Below are 15,139 nucleotides of genomic sequence, written 5' to 3'. Positions count from 1 at the left end.
GCGTGGGACAAACAGAGTGTCAGCGGGCTAAGAGAGTCACGAACAGCCACGAGAGTACTCACCCGGGATGGAGGTGCACGTTAGTGGACAGCTGCCCGTGTGCAGGTAGTCCAGCAACACGCGAAACGTGTCCGGATCGAACTCAATGATGGTGAACTCGGTTTGGGCGAGCTTCGCCCGGTCGACCTTCTGCGCGTCGGCACACACCGACAACCGTGGTACAGCCAGTTGGCCCGCGTTCGCCTTACTCTTGGAGCTCGGTTCCTTGCCGTCTTTGTCTGGGGTGGAGAAACGGAACCATTACACTACCGAGAACCAAATCGACCCCGTTCGGACTTACCTGAGCAGTCCTGCGACGAGGCCCACTTCTTTTTATCTTCCGCGTTAAGCTGCGACTGCTGCTTGCGGATCGAGCGGCCCCAACCGGCCGTGATGGTGCCGAGACGGGAGAACGCCCGTTTCACCATCGGAGACGAGGGTACGCTCTTTGGGCGAGGTGACTCGATGTCCGGCACCTGCAGGAAGTTGCTGCTCTTGGGGCGCTGGTTTTGTGGCGACAGCAGCGTCGGAGCCGGACGGGCTAGCAACTCGGCCACCGGAACCTGCGGGGATCCGAAGCCGGTCTGTATGCCGTACAGCATCTCCTGGCGGGTGGACAAGAGCACCAAAACGTACCGGTTAATGCGAGCGAGCTGCTTGCGAATGTCGTTGGGTCCGTACCTGAAAGACGCGGCTTCGCACGCCCAGGATCGCGCGGACGCCGATGAAGCGGGCCCGCTGCTTCGACTGCCCCACCAGAAAGACGACATCGAACAGCTGCGCATTCTGAAGACACGATGGTTCGGAATTTAAAAATACTCTTGTAAAATCTTTCGCTAATTGATCATAGTCCTCGAACTGATCTCTAACGGAGTCTAGTAACGGTGACGAAGGCCTCATGTGTCCTGTGTGGTGCCGTGGTGCGGTGGGACGAAAGACGAAAGAAAAGAAAAAAGAAGAAAAAAGCACAAAAGCACAGCCAAGCAAACGGGCGGTTGCGTTGGTGTGCGTTAGTTACGTGCGCGTTGTTATTGTCGTTGGCTACATGAGTGGCGCATTCTAAAGAGCTGGAACGTCAGCTGGACGTGGATGACGCAAAGGGTGGGGAGCGTTGGTGGAGAGGAGAAGGAGGAGAAGCAGGAGGAGGTGGGAAAGGGAAGACCTAAGGGGAAAAAGCTAAGTCTGGCGAGCTTTCGCCCTGGACGAGGAGTCCGTGCTGGGTTGCTACTGGTTCTAAAGGGCACGCCAAGGGAATGTTGTGCATGCAAAAACTAAAACCAATGGACGCAAACAACGACTGGTGGGGTGGGAGAGGGTAAAAGCTAAGGGCATGGAGGGCATGGTCGGGGGAGGATGACAATATGAAGGAGCTGGGTATAATATAGTACGGTTAATCCATTATTTCGATACATAAAAATCATTACAACTCATCACTACTACGACCCGGGCAACGCGCCCGGGGTCTTATGCAAGGAAATAAAACGAAACCAAGCTCAAATAAAAGCAAGAAAACAAGCGAGAAGAAGAAGAAGAAGACGGAAAAGACAAAACAAACAGTACCGCATCACACAAGCAAGCAGAACAGACGCAAGCTGAAGCACGCATATAGCACGAAAGGAAGCAAGAACAAGAAGAGCTGGAAAACTCGTAACACCGTCGCAGGACGGGGTAAGGGACCAGATACTAAAAGCTTGAAAGCAAGGGAGCTTGCGAGCACGGCAATAAAAGCGGAACCAATAGAAAGCGACAGCGACCATAATGAAGTTTGCTCGCCGGTGGAGACGCCTGGTGGCGCTTAGCAAGCGACACCGGGCAAGGAAGTCGGAAAAGAAACTTTAAGGCGAGTTCGAGAAAATCTACGAGCCTTCCATCGCCCCAGAGGGTCGGGCTCCCGAACGGGGTTAAATACTTCATCGCTTTATGGGAGAACGAACGCTCGCGAGAACGTTCGATCCGATGGGTTGTATCGCGCAGCAGAGGGTGACAGGATGATTCCATTGCAAAACGCGCGCCCACAGCTGTCGCCAGTTGTGGGCTTCGTGTTGGAGGGGTTGGGTCCATATTTTACGCTTAATTTTTCGCCCCAACCCCTCAATCCAGCTGGCCGTAAACTGAAGCCGCCTACGGTTGGCCGGATGTCACTGGTTTATAATTTGGCATAAATTAACTTTCGAGTGCTTTAAGCGAGTCGCAAGGATCGTTCTTGCAGCTCGCTGCTTGCAGCTGGCAGTTTGATAGGGTTTGGCATAAACGTAATATCGTGGGCGCGTAAAAACGCCGACTATTTCGTTTCGTCTCTCTTGATTGCTGTCTCTCCGAGTAGATCTCGTCTGTATTGTGTATGGGTGTGTGTGTGTATGTGTGTGGGTCCTGAACGTTGTGAAAAAAGCGGAATATCGCAGAAGATACAACTGAAAAAGTGACCATTTCGAATCGAGACTCCTTTTTCTTGGAAGCTACATTCCGATTGATAAATCGATCGCGTTTGATGTTCAATCGCCTCGGTTTGCCGCATTTCTTCATCATTTCGTACTTGTTCCGTTTCAAAATTGGTACTGTTCTACCGTTTCCATGCCCCATTCGATTCACCATAAATCCTTTCTGCCGATTTAAAGGAAAACGTAAACGATCTGCACACTTTACAGTCGGCACGTTACGGCCCAACGCAAGATAAGCCCACGCGGCTCGTTTGGTTCGAAACGGCATCGAACGATAATGGGTTGCCGCCATCAAACGGTGCGATATCTTAACCAAATTTACCCAACGAACCACCGCCATCGCTGTGGGAAAGGGTGAATCGGTGCTGAGGGCCGGGCGCTCGTGCCGAAAGTGTCGATTTTCACGAATTCTTCGTAGGCTGCCGGCTTCGGGCGCCCTCGTCGGAATGTGCCGATAAAATTTAACGTTCCACCCATGCCAGCGAAATGAAGGAAGCAAAAAGAAAGAACTCGTACACCGACTGGGGGGTGTAATCTGCTTGGCAGGGAGTGTGCGACCGTGCGTTGCCGGAATCTCTAACCGCGCTGTGGAAATTTATTTCCCACTTCCCCAAGCTCGCTGTGAGGGAAGTGGAGAAAACACACCACCCCCCGGGGCAGGGTGGCTTTCTTTTAGTGGTACCTTCCAAGCCAGCTTCCGCTTAGCTTGTTTATATCAATTTGCACCGAACACGACACGATGGCGGTGCTTTTGCGCACATCCGGACCCATTACCGGATGCTGTGTGCGGATGTGTTCACCCTTCTCCGATGGGCAAACCCCGGGCAGCGGCAGGAGGAGGAAAAAGAAGGGATGTTGAATAATTGAAAGCAACACTCATTGCAGCCGCACGACAGATTCTTTTTCTCACCCCACTCGGAAACGCCTGCAAGGTATGCAATGGTATGTTAGAGCTTTCGCCAGGCCTCGAATTGCCACGAGGCTAGTGTTTTATGGGTCCACTCGCACCATTCCGCCAAACGCCAGCCTGCCCAAGGACGAATTTAACCTTTCTCATTATCACTATCGAGCAGCGAATTAGCTGCCGGGTGTAGGTTTCGTCTTCGGGTGGCAACCGTGACCGGACGATCGCTTCTTTCGGTCACCGCACACAGCCACCACTTCCGGTGTTATCAAATTAAAACCGGCCAAGGGGATACAAGAGCAACGTAGAAGGAGAAGGCGTGCTTGAGCCGTGTTGCCTTGAGCCGGTTGACCGCACGGAACGACATCCATGTTGCACGTCGTTATCGTGTCGACGAGTGCCCGATCACACCGTGCATCGTGGGCACGTTTGAAGGCGCCATTTTTTGCGAGGCGCAATTCTACATCGAGGCGGAACGGTAGAGTTGAGGCTAATGATAAATTTTAATAAATATTTAATCTCCATTAGACATTAGCACATTGGGGCGGGGGGTGAGCGAAAAAAAAAAGGAACGAATATCGGTCCGGTTTCGTCCTAGCTTGGTAGCGGGCATGAACGAGATGGCACATCCGTACCGGACCACAGCGCCGACGGGGAATGGCTCGGGCCACCTACATGAACTTACTTCCGTCGGGAGCAAAACAGAAGGACGGTCAAATGCCGGTCCGCTCGGCAAAACCAGAAACTAAATAAATAAACCGAAATGAGATAAAATGAAATAAAATTAAAAAAAACCCTCCCGGCCAGCAAGCTTGCGTCCGGTTTTGTCTCTCGGTGGGGCACAGGGCAAGAGAACCGTATGCATGGGCGGCAGGAATCGGTGTTTGCTTGTTAGCAGCTCCCGAGTTTCATGCCGGGCCTGACCGGAGAGGGATGTGAATTCGGACCAAAGGGGTGTCGGAGATTCGTGCGAAATCCCACCCGGCGGGAAAACGTGCCGAGAGATGGCGCAGTCCGGGAGCGCACAATAAAAGAAACAAGCACCCACACCGGCGTGGGCTGCTGTGGGCACACAGCTATTGGTGGCATTGGTGCCCGGGGGGGACTAAATACGCCCAGCCACCGCATCCGGGCAGGATTTCAATTTTATTTAGCCCTTCATTGCGGAACACACTCCGTACGGGTGTTCGGTGGCGCAGGTGCTTTTTTCCGGGCATCCACCTGCCTGAGGCGCACCTTAAGCGGTCCTCTGCCTGGACCATGGACTAATGCTGGTAAAATTTTCACATCCGCTTTCGCTAGCGAGTTTTTCGGGTTTTGCACTCGTTTCCGGGCGGAAAAACGACCGTTAGATCGTCTCGTGCCCGCTGGCATGGCAGACAGGCAACGAGCATAATAAAAGCACCACACTAATACACTTTAATGAATTAGCCACACGCCGGAAGCTGGTGGGTTTCTTGGTCAGGCTCAACCCGAAAGGGGGAGAGAACGTGCGTGTGTGTGGGAGGGGGGTTCCCGAGGTTTCCGAGTTGCTTTTTTATACCACGTTTTACCCACCGTGGGCTCGGAACTTGTGGCGGTAACTTTGCCGTTGGGGTACACCGCCGTTAATAAGCTTAATGCCCACGTGGCCACGTGGTCCAAGTAATAGCAGCCGGGCAAGATGTTGACCCATTACGGTTAATGCAAATAGGTGGATTTAGGTGGCGATTTTAGCCCACGTACCATACGAGCGCACGACAAACGTCTTCGGGGAGAGAAAGCGCAAGATGAGATGGTCATTTTGTTTCTCTTCCCACGAGTGGGAGGAAAATCTCTGCATCGCCCACCCACAGCCGCATCCGGTGTCATTACGCGCTCATTGAGATAAGTGGCGGGAAAGTTGCACGTTGTTGCAAAAAAAAAACACACACACACACACAAAAGAACGCCCTCCAAAGGCCGCGGCTGGTTGCGCGGAAAAGGCATCTAAATACGGGTAATGGGGATTTTTCTTTTTAGCAAGGGTTTTCATTTCATTTTGTTGTTTTTTTTTCTTCACTAAGGTGATGCACCGTATGGTTGTCGTTTTCATAAAATTAAAACCACCCACCTACGGCCGGATGATGTAAGTGTTGTGCAGTGCAGGTGGAATGCGCACTGAGGCTGAATCCCTGCAAGGGCATGGGCCGGTTGTACTAAGCCAATTTTGTAAGTTTCACTGCGACGGAGTCTTGCGGGAATGGTCTTGTGGGAACAACAATTTTCGAAGGAAAAGAGCAAAAACCAGTAATGATTGTGTGTGAAAAATCTAGCTGGTCGTGGTCAGCTTGCTTGTCGTTTATCGCTTTTTTTTCGAACTTTACACTGAACGTGTGTTGGCGATGGTGGAATTACACAAGCGCATAGAATTCACCCGTTCAGAAATGTGCATGCATTCACAGATGCACATGGAAAACGATCGTGAGATAGAGCGCGATTCCATATGCAAAATGCTTGCTTGTGTAGCCACCGGAAAAGAAGAACATCTGACGCAATGTGCTTTGACTGGAAAGAAAACGTGAATTTCTCGTGTTTGTGAGTTGTTTTCTCACAACAACGATTCGACGGATCTATTTGCGGAGCAATGTTCACGGCAAAATAAAATGTGAGCTTTTTAGTCTTTTTGTAAACGATATTGAAGCAGCTGGAGAGTGAAATGTAAAACACATTTTTACATTAACATTTCGCCGGTGAAACAGATGCCGCTCTCTAGACTGTCAGTCCTGGATACCGCGACGATATATGCGTAGGAAAATATGCTCAGCATCAGTGCGCCCTGGGGGGGCGCTGCGTGTAAAAGCATTCGTATAATGTTTCCCAGCGAGCAGACAGGCGAGGGAGTTTACCCAAAGGTAAACAAAGACAAAGCAAAAGGTTGACAGTTGTTGGTGGTATGTTGTTTTTTTATTCGTTTTTTTTCATTTCCAACGCCCAAAAGAGATCCACTATGGATGGCGAGTTTGTTTTGCCTGCTGAAACGGTATTTGCGTGGGAATGCATAATCAAAATCAATAGAGTCTGGGAAGCGTAGGAAAAAGTTACAAATGGCGAAGCGAATGCAAACGGAAATGGCAAGCGTAATGGAGAAAGTTCGAGAACAAAGCCCGCACCGGTCAGGGCAGCGGAGCGTGACCGGAAGCAACTTTAGAGCGGCGCGCAAACAATCGTCACGAGAATGGCATACAATGGCACACACAATGTAATGTGAACCGGGGCGTACCGCGAATGGCAGTGTGGGTTTGATCCGTCTGCCAAGAACAGTGAGACAGAGAGAACGAGCTTTAATAGCCGGCCTGTTGTGTTCAGGTTTGAGATTTAAAATCACCCGCCAGGCGGGCGTTTTTTGCGAGTCCATTCATGAGTGCCTACAGTCGGTGCATTCTCTTTTTGTCTCCATCTCCAGGGAAGCAAGATACAAGGAGCTTAGTCTGTGAGGAAATCAAAAGGACGAGCAATGGTGCTACCAGTGTTGCATACCTTGCAGGCGCAGTACACGTAGATCGTCTGGACGACAAAGTGTTCGCTTCAAAGTCGAGATACAGACGAATCAAAGGCTCAAAAGTAGGGATGCACACGCACCCACACACCACTAAATAAACCAAAGCGGACATTCTGCCCTCCAGTAAGCGTATCACAAAGCAAACGAGCAAGTGGTATCTGCCAAAAATCCCACCATTCGCTCGTGTAACACACAAACGCGCGAGAGTAAGGGCTACTCCCGAATGGATTGCATCCCCGCCTTTCAGCTTCCGTAGAGATTGGGTGCCACTCCTCTTCTAGGTGTGCACACCACAATAAAGCTGCTGCTGCCGCTGCTGGTGGCATTTGGAAAATATTCGCGCAAACCGAGCACTGCTACGCGGACTTCAGCCCTCAAGCTCGGCCCGGGTAGATAACACGCCCTGGGCGCTTCGTCACCCTGAGGTTTGCCGTTCGTTTTCCCGAACACCAAGAACTTGCCAGAACTGCCCAGTCGTTTCTGGGTGTGTCCGGGCCCACTCTTGCCGAGCAGCGTGCGGGTGAATGTTCAAACAAACCCCCTTCGCCTGGTACGGGTGGAACAGGGAACGCTTCGCGCGTACGATCCCGCGATGCCCTAGTTACAGTGTCACATGCGAGAGCCAACGGCAGTGTCCTGGACGGCTGGGGCTCGTATCTGTGTGTCCCGAAAACGTCCCCGCGAAAAGGTATCAGGTTACGTGTGTCTGTAGCACAGCACCCAGTCGCATAATAGCGACCACCATTGTGTGTGGAGAGCTTTCGTTCGCTCTTAGCCAGGGCCGAGCGGGTGTCGTTTATTTCACGACTGCTCGGTTTTGTTTCTTCTTTCTCGCTTACTACTGTGCGCCATTCGCTTGTCACTGTGGTGCAGCTTCGCACAGACACGTCAACCTGAAACCTGAACGGAACGAGCTTGACCGAAAAGGAGCTCTCGTCTCGGGCAACAGAGTGGCAGAACGGGTTTAAGAGATGAAAACTGACATGCTTATTTAGTTCGTTGAATTCACCATCCGCCTTTCGCACGTCCTCGGGCACACGTGAATGAGTATGTTTACATTACTAATGGTTCGACAGTAGCCCGAGTGACATCAAAGTTCACCGTTGCTACGGAGCGCGAAAGCTCACTGCTATCTTGCAGGTCAGTCCCGGGTCGGTTCGAACCGACGCAGCCTTTCTCGGATGGGACAGAGTACACAGTTTTATGTTTCACTTAGCAGCAAGCCCAATAATTTTCCTAATTTAATTGTCCATAAGCTAGCCAGCTAAGGTGACCGAACGGGCAGGAGGCGATAGATTTCCGCTTTGGATGGACGGAAACCATCGCACGGTAGGAGACAACGACTGCACGCTGCATTTCCGCTTGAACTAGTTGGCTACAGGCTTGGGTTGGGTGCGTACCTTGGAGTGGGTCGAGAAAGTTTGTGGAAAGTTTTGTTATCCGAACCGGCGTGGATGGAAAACGAGCAATGGCTGGTGAAGCAGAGAAAAATGGGCCCTGGGTAAAATGGTCAGTGGGTAGTTTGCTGTGTTCTTTACGAGGTAGCAATAGTCGAATCTCGATGCTACTAACCTAAAACATAGTTTCGCATCCATATACTTTAAAGCTCATCCAACGGATCAAAATTGTAGCTCAAGTTATGTAGTTTTAAGTTATGTCTTTTTCTTATCTTTCTCAGGATTTAGTACGAGATATTTTAGTACTAATTTTATCACTCGTATTTTTTCGGTTGCCTCAATTAATCATAACGGCTTTGTGTAGCTTGCAACTTCAATCTCATCGTAAATATTTCTTCCTCCTTTTCTTGAAGTTTGTTTGGGATAAAACAAATAATACGTCAAAAATAGCCCAGTTCCAGTGCCAGAGCTTGTTACCGCTAGACTTCTCTTGGGAAAGAACTTTTTCCATCCCAGCGGAGAGCAAACTTTCCACGTGAAATATTATCGACGGTAGAGTTCGACGGCCCAACAAGTAGCTGCCCGCCTAAGGACTCGTGGTATCCGCGAGTAAGCAAGCAAGGTAGCAATATTTTTACCATGCATACAACATCACACAGCGCATGTATCACGGTGTTGTAGCGTTAGGTGCTTGTTGCGCACGTAAACAAGCTTTCTTTGAGTTAACTTTATTTGCGAGAATTCTACGGTTACTTGAAGGGTAAGCAAGTGCAAGCTGACTAGCTCAGGGTTATTAAGCAAGAAACTTTCAACGTACTATTGAGCTTTATCATAACACAATTATGAACTTTTTTCCTGTGTATGGCTTGAGCAGTTATAATATATATCAACATTTCGTTTGTCAAAAAAAAAAGCAAGACTTGCCAGGTGCTACTGTCACATAACAATGGGCTATCCTCAAGATGAGTAATATGATATTTGTTTATATTTTGTTTTATAACTAAGCTCATTAACAAGTAGAGCGCTCAGCAAGGATCTTGTAAGCCCTACATGAAACGCATGAAGCTGATACGATCACGCAATGGAGAAGATCTACGAAATAGGATTAACGGCGATGTCCTTTGCATAGAATTGGATGACGAGGACGACCACGAAGCAGAACAAGCCAATTCAGTCGTGTGGGTTGTAAAAAGAAAAGCTATACGAACGGAAAATTACCGTACAAACTGAAACCCGAAATAGTGTATGGAAAAGCGAACGAGAGAGAATGTGATCGAGAAAGGGCGTGTATGTGTGATTGATATGGCGGACTGGGGAAGAAATTGAAATTAAAACGAGAACGAACGAACGTACGTGTGCAATTTCGTGTGAGGAAGACGACTGTGTTTGTGTGCGAGAGAAGGTGCGAGTCTGTGTGCGTGATCGCATCTTTTGTTTTTTTTTTGCAGTAGCGAGAGCACGAGCGCGAGAGAGAGAGAGAAGAGAGAGAAAGAAAGAAAAGGAGAGAGAGAGAGATAGCTTTCAAGTACATACTATGCGGCACATAGAGTCGCATACAGCAACTAATTGTCACTCGTAACATGCAAGGATCCTCACCGATGGGTCTCCACGAACCCCTTCGGTACGGTTTGGGGATTTGTCCGGTTTCGGCGTGGTTCGCCAGGTTGGCCACGATGTCCTCGAGCATCTGCGATCGGGTGCGCTCCTGCATTCGAGCAAACTTGGGCGCCGAGTACGAGGCCCGCTCGCCGTTCACGATCTTCGTCAGCAGCCATTCCCTGTGGCACGGAACGGAGCAATGGTGGCGTGAAAAGCTGTGTTTCCCGATCAATCCATCCGATGGCGCACGGATCGGTGCATGGGGCTACTCGCTACTTACCGAAACATCGGACCCTTCTCGAACACCGACTGCTCCCAGAGATACGGCTTGTAGGCACCGACTTCATCCCGCGTTACCACCGAGACCTCGTAGCGCGTCGGTTTGCGCTTAATGCGAGCCGACACGCGGACCTGTGGAGAGAGATAAATGGTTAGATTGCATAGGAGAGAGAGAGAGAGAGAGAGAGAGAGAGAGAGTGAGAGAAAAAATATTTGCAGTAGTCAAACCTGTGCTGCAGGATTTTGGCGCAACGGAACGCTTTGGATCACGGTGAACGAGCGGAGCGTGTCCAAGATCGGACAGGAGGAGATAAATTTACGGTGAAAAAAGCCACCCTGTGGGGGTGTGTACCGGATCTGACTGCACATCCCTGAGGTAGATCCCTCCAAAAAAGGACCCTATCCATTCGGGGGTGTAACAGATTTCCTTTTTATTTTATTTATTATTTTCGGTTGTTGGCTTGCACGAAGGACAATGTAAAAGGCACCCCCGGTAACGAGGAAAGTGATGGTAAACGAGCTAACGTAGTGAAAAAACTGTAGCGTACACACACATACACTCGCTTGCATCATTATTGACCCCGGTGTTCAACCCCACCATTGGGAGGCGAAGGAAAAAAAAAACAAACTTATGATCATTAAATTTTTGCTCTTCTCGCCATGCTTTCCGGCTCACCGATTCATGACAACATAAATTCAGGGCAATCGGAGGCGTAGTAAAAAAGGGACGGTTGAAAACGTGAGAAAAAGGTGGAATTTGCATCTGCCCAGGCACTGACTAGCCTGGTGATGAAAAATCACGCCATGCCTGGGAACAATATACGCACCATTCAGGGAACTTGCTTCAGTATTTTCGAAAAAGCGTAACCCGATATTAATGCATGAACAAACAACCGACAGCCAACGGAGACGTGTGTGGTTGTTGCTTTAAACGGAACGACATTGGCGCACCATAAAGACCATGGCGATATCGTTGGGAAATCGAAACTGCTTGGCTTGCTTCAGGCGCGTTGAAAGGTGTGTTGCGCGAATTGATTGCAACACTTCGCTACAACACGCACGTAATTGCCGTACCACAATCCTAGCTGCCGACATTCCCATAACTAGGTCGATGCAGTCTGGCTTGGCATTGATAAGGCTCTCGACAGGAGTCGTGGTCAGTGACGGTGGCATAGTGTTACAGCATCAGTTCGCGGTTTGTGCGTGCTTCAGCCGTTGTTGGGCGACCAGCACCGAGAGATGCCATTGCGAGATTTCATCCCACTAACAAGCGTGTTTTGATCGGGTTTAGCAGCCACACGCACTAAAGGTTGCTGCATTGGTGTAACACCGTACCGGTGCGGCCTGTCCGGCAATAGGCGATCGCCGAGCGCCAGTTTCACGAGTTAGCAGTCTCGTTAGCGGGCTGATAACCAACCAATGCGACCACCCGCCAAGCGATGTATCTACTCGGTAACGCATCCCACCGAGTTGCTGTGCAGTACAAACTCCCAGCCAGCAGAGCGTTCGACACCGATCCGAACCCACGCTGGGCCATTGTTATCGGTCGGGTGTAGGTGCAAACAGGCGCACTGTCATAAAAATAATGGCAAGTTCTCTCCCCTCGCCGGGTGGACGAGAACGGGCCAAGTCACATGCCCGGGCACAAATTATGCCGTTCCGGTACGGTAGCCCTCGCAGAACTTTGGCTAGCAAAAGCCCCGGCTGGCTTCAGCAGCCTAGCCAAGCCACGTGAGGCTGCGTGCGACAGCAGTCCTCACCGCTCGCAGCATGTGTCCTTGCGTAAGGCGTGGTGGGTGAGCCGAAGGGCAATAATTTGCTGGCAGGCACCAAGCTTGGCTACTTACCAAGATGAACGTATGCAAAAAGTGGCTCTTGATGCAAGCCGGGCTGAACGCGGTGTTGTCCGCCTCGAGGAACACCACGCAGACGATGTCGTTGCCGATGTGGCGCTTCCGCTGAAGCTTCTGGGGGTCGTGCTTTTCGTACGGAAGCTGCGTAGATACGTGGAACATTATCTCTATCGAACGCCAATTTGTATAAACCGAGTAAAGTCCTGCAAAACCGTGGAGCGAAGTGGAGGCGTTAGTGTCGGTGGTGCTTTCCACGATGAGGGGGGTTGGACCACACCTACCTGTCAAATCGTGAACAGTGTCAAGGCCGCCTTTGTATTTATCAAAACCACGTAACCTAACTTTATCGCCTAGTAGCTGTAAAAACTCCTCAAATAACGGTGAATTTTCATTATTGTCTAAAATTTGTTCTTCGGTATATTGACCCTCCTTCACGTAGATCACGCCCACCTTCAGCTCAGATTTTATGAAAACCTGCGAACGAAAAATTGTGCCTGTTAGCGAAGTGATAGCGGAGGTAGCAAACGAGGCATTTGGCGAATGTGACACCGGGGGAAAAAACGGTTCGCTGGCACGGGGCCAGATCGTTTCCGGGCCGATTGGACGTACCTGATCCAATTTGAGAAGCTCTTCCGGTGTATCGGGCAACTGTCCCAGCGTCAGTGGTGGGTTCAGATTTACTTCCTTACCTAACGATCTAACTACTTCTTCCCTATTGTACCTGGAGGGTGGAATAGATAAAGAATCGTTGTTAAACGAGTGGTTTTGGGCGTCGGCAAACGAAGCGGAAATGGGCACGCCCTACATGGGGCTGCATACGTTCGAGTGAATTGTAAAACGCCACTCTGTCAAAGACATACCAAAGATAGCGTGCAATTGGCACGCTGTGAAAATAAATATTCACCTATCAGCAAAAACACAGGAGGCAGGTATCAGTCCATGCACGGTGTACGAGATGGCCCTCACTAGGATGCGGAACTGATCGCGCCCGTTGATCGTTTCCTGCTTGATCGACAGTATGACCGGGCCGAGGTCTTCGTCGTTGGTGAAGTAGTTCCAGTGTTCGGTACCGTAGAAGTACTTCTCGTACGTCTCTTGCTCGACCGAGGTTAGCTCAAAACCCTGCTGCTGCTCCCACTGCTCCTCGATGGCGGTTTTCTTCCTGTAAACAACAACAAAAAAACACCAACCTCTGTTAGCGATGTTAATTTACCACCGCTTGGTGAAGCGGCATTGCGTGCTTCACGTGCGTGTACAATGTTCGATGATTGAGTGTGTCCTTTGGCGACCGTTTGGGAATAGCGTGCAGTTTTCCTGAAAGGCTCTTCCGTGTTTCACTCGCGAGAAATGTGATGAACCGTAGTAGATAGAGTTCAAAACCGGTTAAATAATTAGCGCAAAAGGAGAAACATACCTTGGCACATTGTCCGAGTCTTCGTCGTCCTCGTAGAGATCGCTGCAGTTGCGCTCTAGCTGCGGCTCGACGGTAATACCTCGGGCGGCATCCTCATGCTCTGACTCGCTGTCGTCCCAGATCGTGTGCTGATTCGGGAAGGCAATCTTCTGACGCGAACACTCGATCCAGTAGCCCGGCGTTGGGATGAGATTGTGCGGGTAGTCCTCACAGAATTCATCTGGCATCGCGACCGAAAGAAAAAAGAAACGATAAAGAAACCGTGAGTTATGCTTTTACTTGTGTTTCGCTCGGCTTCCCCGTTGGTTGCAACACGGTGTTGCGTGTTGAAGATCGATTAAGGACGAGTACCACCGATGAGGCGCTCGGTTACACCCGTGCGGGTGAAGCCTATTAGTAATGGAAATAGCATCATATTTTAGTGCACGTCACAACGCAAACAACCGCACCAGCGCACCCTTTTCGACCGCTTACGAGGATGAGTGATCGCAGGCTCAGCTGGTCGGTGGGTTCGTGCACCCGTGGTCCCGGCAACATCGCTTCAAAGCCACACGATTCGGCGACCAGCGAGGGAAAGTGAGCATTTTGCATGTTAATTCATCATAAAGCAACGCGTGCGTTGGAGTTCGAGGAATAGCGTTTAGAGGAAACAAAAATAGGCTCGGTTTCACGCGGACGAGACCAAACATGAGGCTTCACGTTTGGACGGAAAGGATAACATCGTCCCGTTTGCTCCGAGCGTTCACTCCGAACAGGGAACGACTGGGTGGGAAATTTATGGCGAGTGATTGTATAAAATTACCGCTCCAATTAAAGCTCGTAGACTGACGTAGGTGGGGCTAGCCAGGAGGGTAGCTTTGCCGACGGCGATCCAACCACAGTGAATGTTTGCTCACCCCGTTAAGGCCTGGGCCCGGAAATGCGACCCCCACTGCGGAAGGGGCTTGGTCAGCACAATCCTTTCGCAAACCCTCGAGTGGTGTGGCGTAAAGTTTGCGCGGACTGAAGTGTAATCTAATAAACGCGGCAGAAAACGCGTCCGCCCGCCAAAATAGCGCATTTTCATGTGCGAATCATTTTGCCGGTGGAAAACGGTTCACGGAGGGATCAGCTCGCTGGGTGAGGCCACAATGTTGGGTCTCTAACCATGGGCAAACGAATTAGCGTGCTGGCATTTGGCCGTCGGACCCCATCATCAATCTTTCCGTGAAATGGAGGGTTCAAATCGTTTTTGACTTGTTTTGAGCGTGTGAAAATCCACAGAGTAGAATGTATGCCAAAACGCCGTTTTGTGAGACGCACAGCTAGTATCGATCGATCGTAGAGATACATCATTCCACCATCATGTGGGGTTGTGTAGGGGTTTTTACGAAAAATGATGGCAAAATTAAAGTGAACTAACTTTGCGTAAGAATGCAGCTTGGTTTGAATAAATAATATCACAGCCGTGAGCCAGAGCATAAAACAAAAACATCCGACGTGCGAGAGCTCGCTTGCTCAATGGAGGCGCCTGGTGGCTGGTGGATAATGACCGTGGATGGATTGTTTTCCGTCAGCGTCTAGTGTCCGGCGGCCGTTTATCAGCTGCCTGCCGGTGGTTGCCTGTGTAACTGGGAGCTAAGTGTTGCTTAGTCACGGTAGAGTAATGGTACCGGCATAATGGAACGGAGGCGGAAAATTGATTGTCTACGATCAA

General features: G+C 50.3%; 1 protein-coding gene across 1 annotated transcript in view; it reads right to left on the bottom strand.

The window, feature by feature from the left end:
* LOC128720101 (uncharacterized) overlaps positions 1–15,139 on the bottom strand; it is an 84,872-nt gene that overhangs the window by 2,722 nt on the left and 67,011 nt on the right. Inside the window, exons 12-21 of the mRNA XM_053813747.1 lie at positions 13,444–13,663; positions 12,934–13,191; positions 12,639–12,750; positions 12,311–12,503; positions 12,024–12,232; positions 10,178–10,308; positions 9,832–10,076; positions 721–944; positions 341–644; positions 63–278 (exon numbers count right to left, since the gene is read on the bottom strand). Of these exons, the coding sequence (XP_053669722.1) occupies positions 63–278; positions 341–644; positions 721–944; positions 9,832–10,076; positions 10,178–10,308; positions 12,024–12,232; positions 12,311–12,503; positions 12,639–12,750; positions 12,934–13,191; positions 13,444–13,663 (2,112 nt within the window). The remainder of the gene's footprint in view (positions 1–62; positions 279–340; positions 645–720; positions 945–9,831; positions 10,077–10,177; positions 10,309–12,023; positions 12,233–12,310; positions 12,504–12,638; positions 12,751–12,933; positions 13,192–13,443; positions 13,664–15,139) is intronic.

This window comes from Anopheles nili, chromosome 2 (genome assembly GCF_943737925.1).
Source record: "Anopheles nili chromosome 2, idAnoNiliSN_F5_01, whole genome shotgun sequence".
Lineage (NCBI taxonomy): Eukaryota > Metazoa > Arthropoda > Insecta > Diptera > Culicidae > Anopheles > Anopheles nili.
Note: the sequence above shows the minus strand (reverse complement) of the source record. Positions and strands in the feature narration are given on the sequence as shown.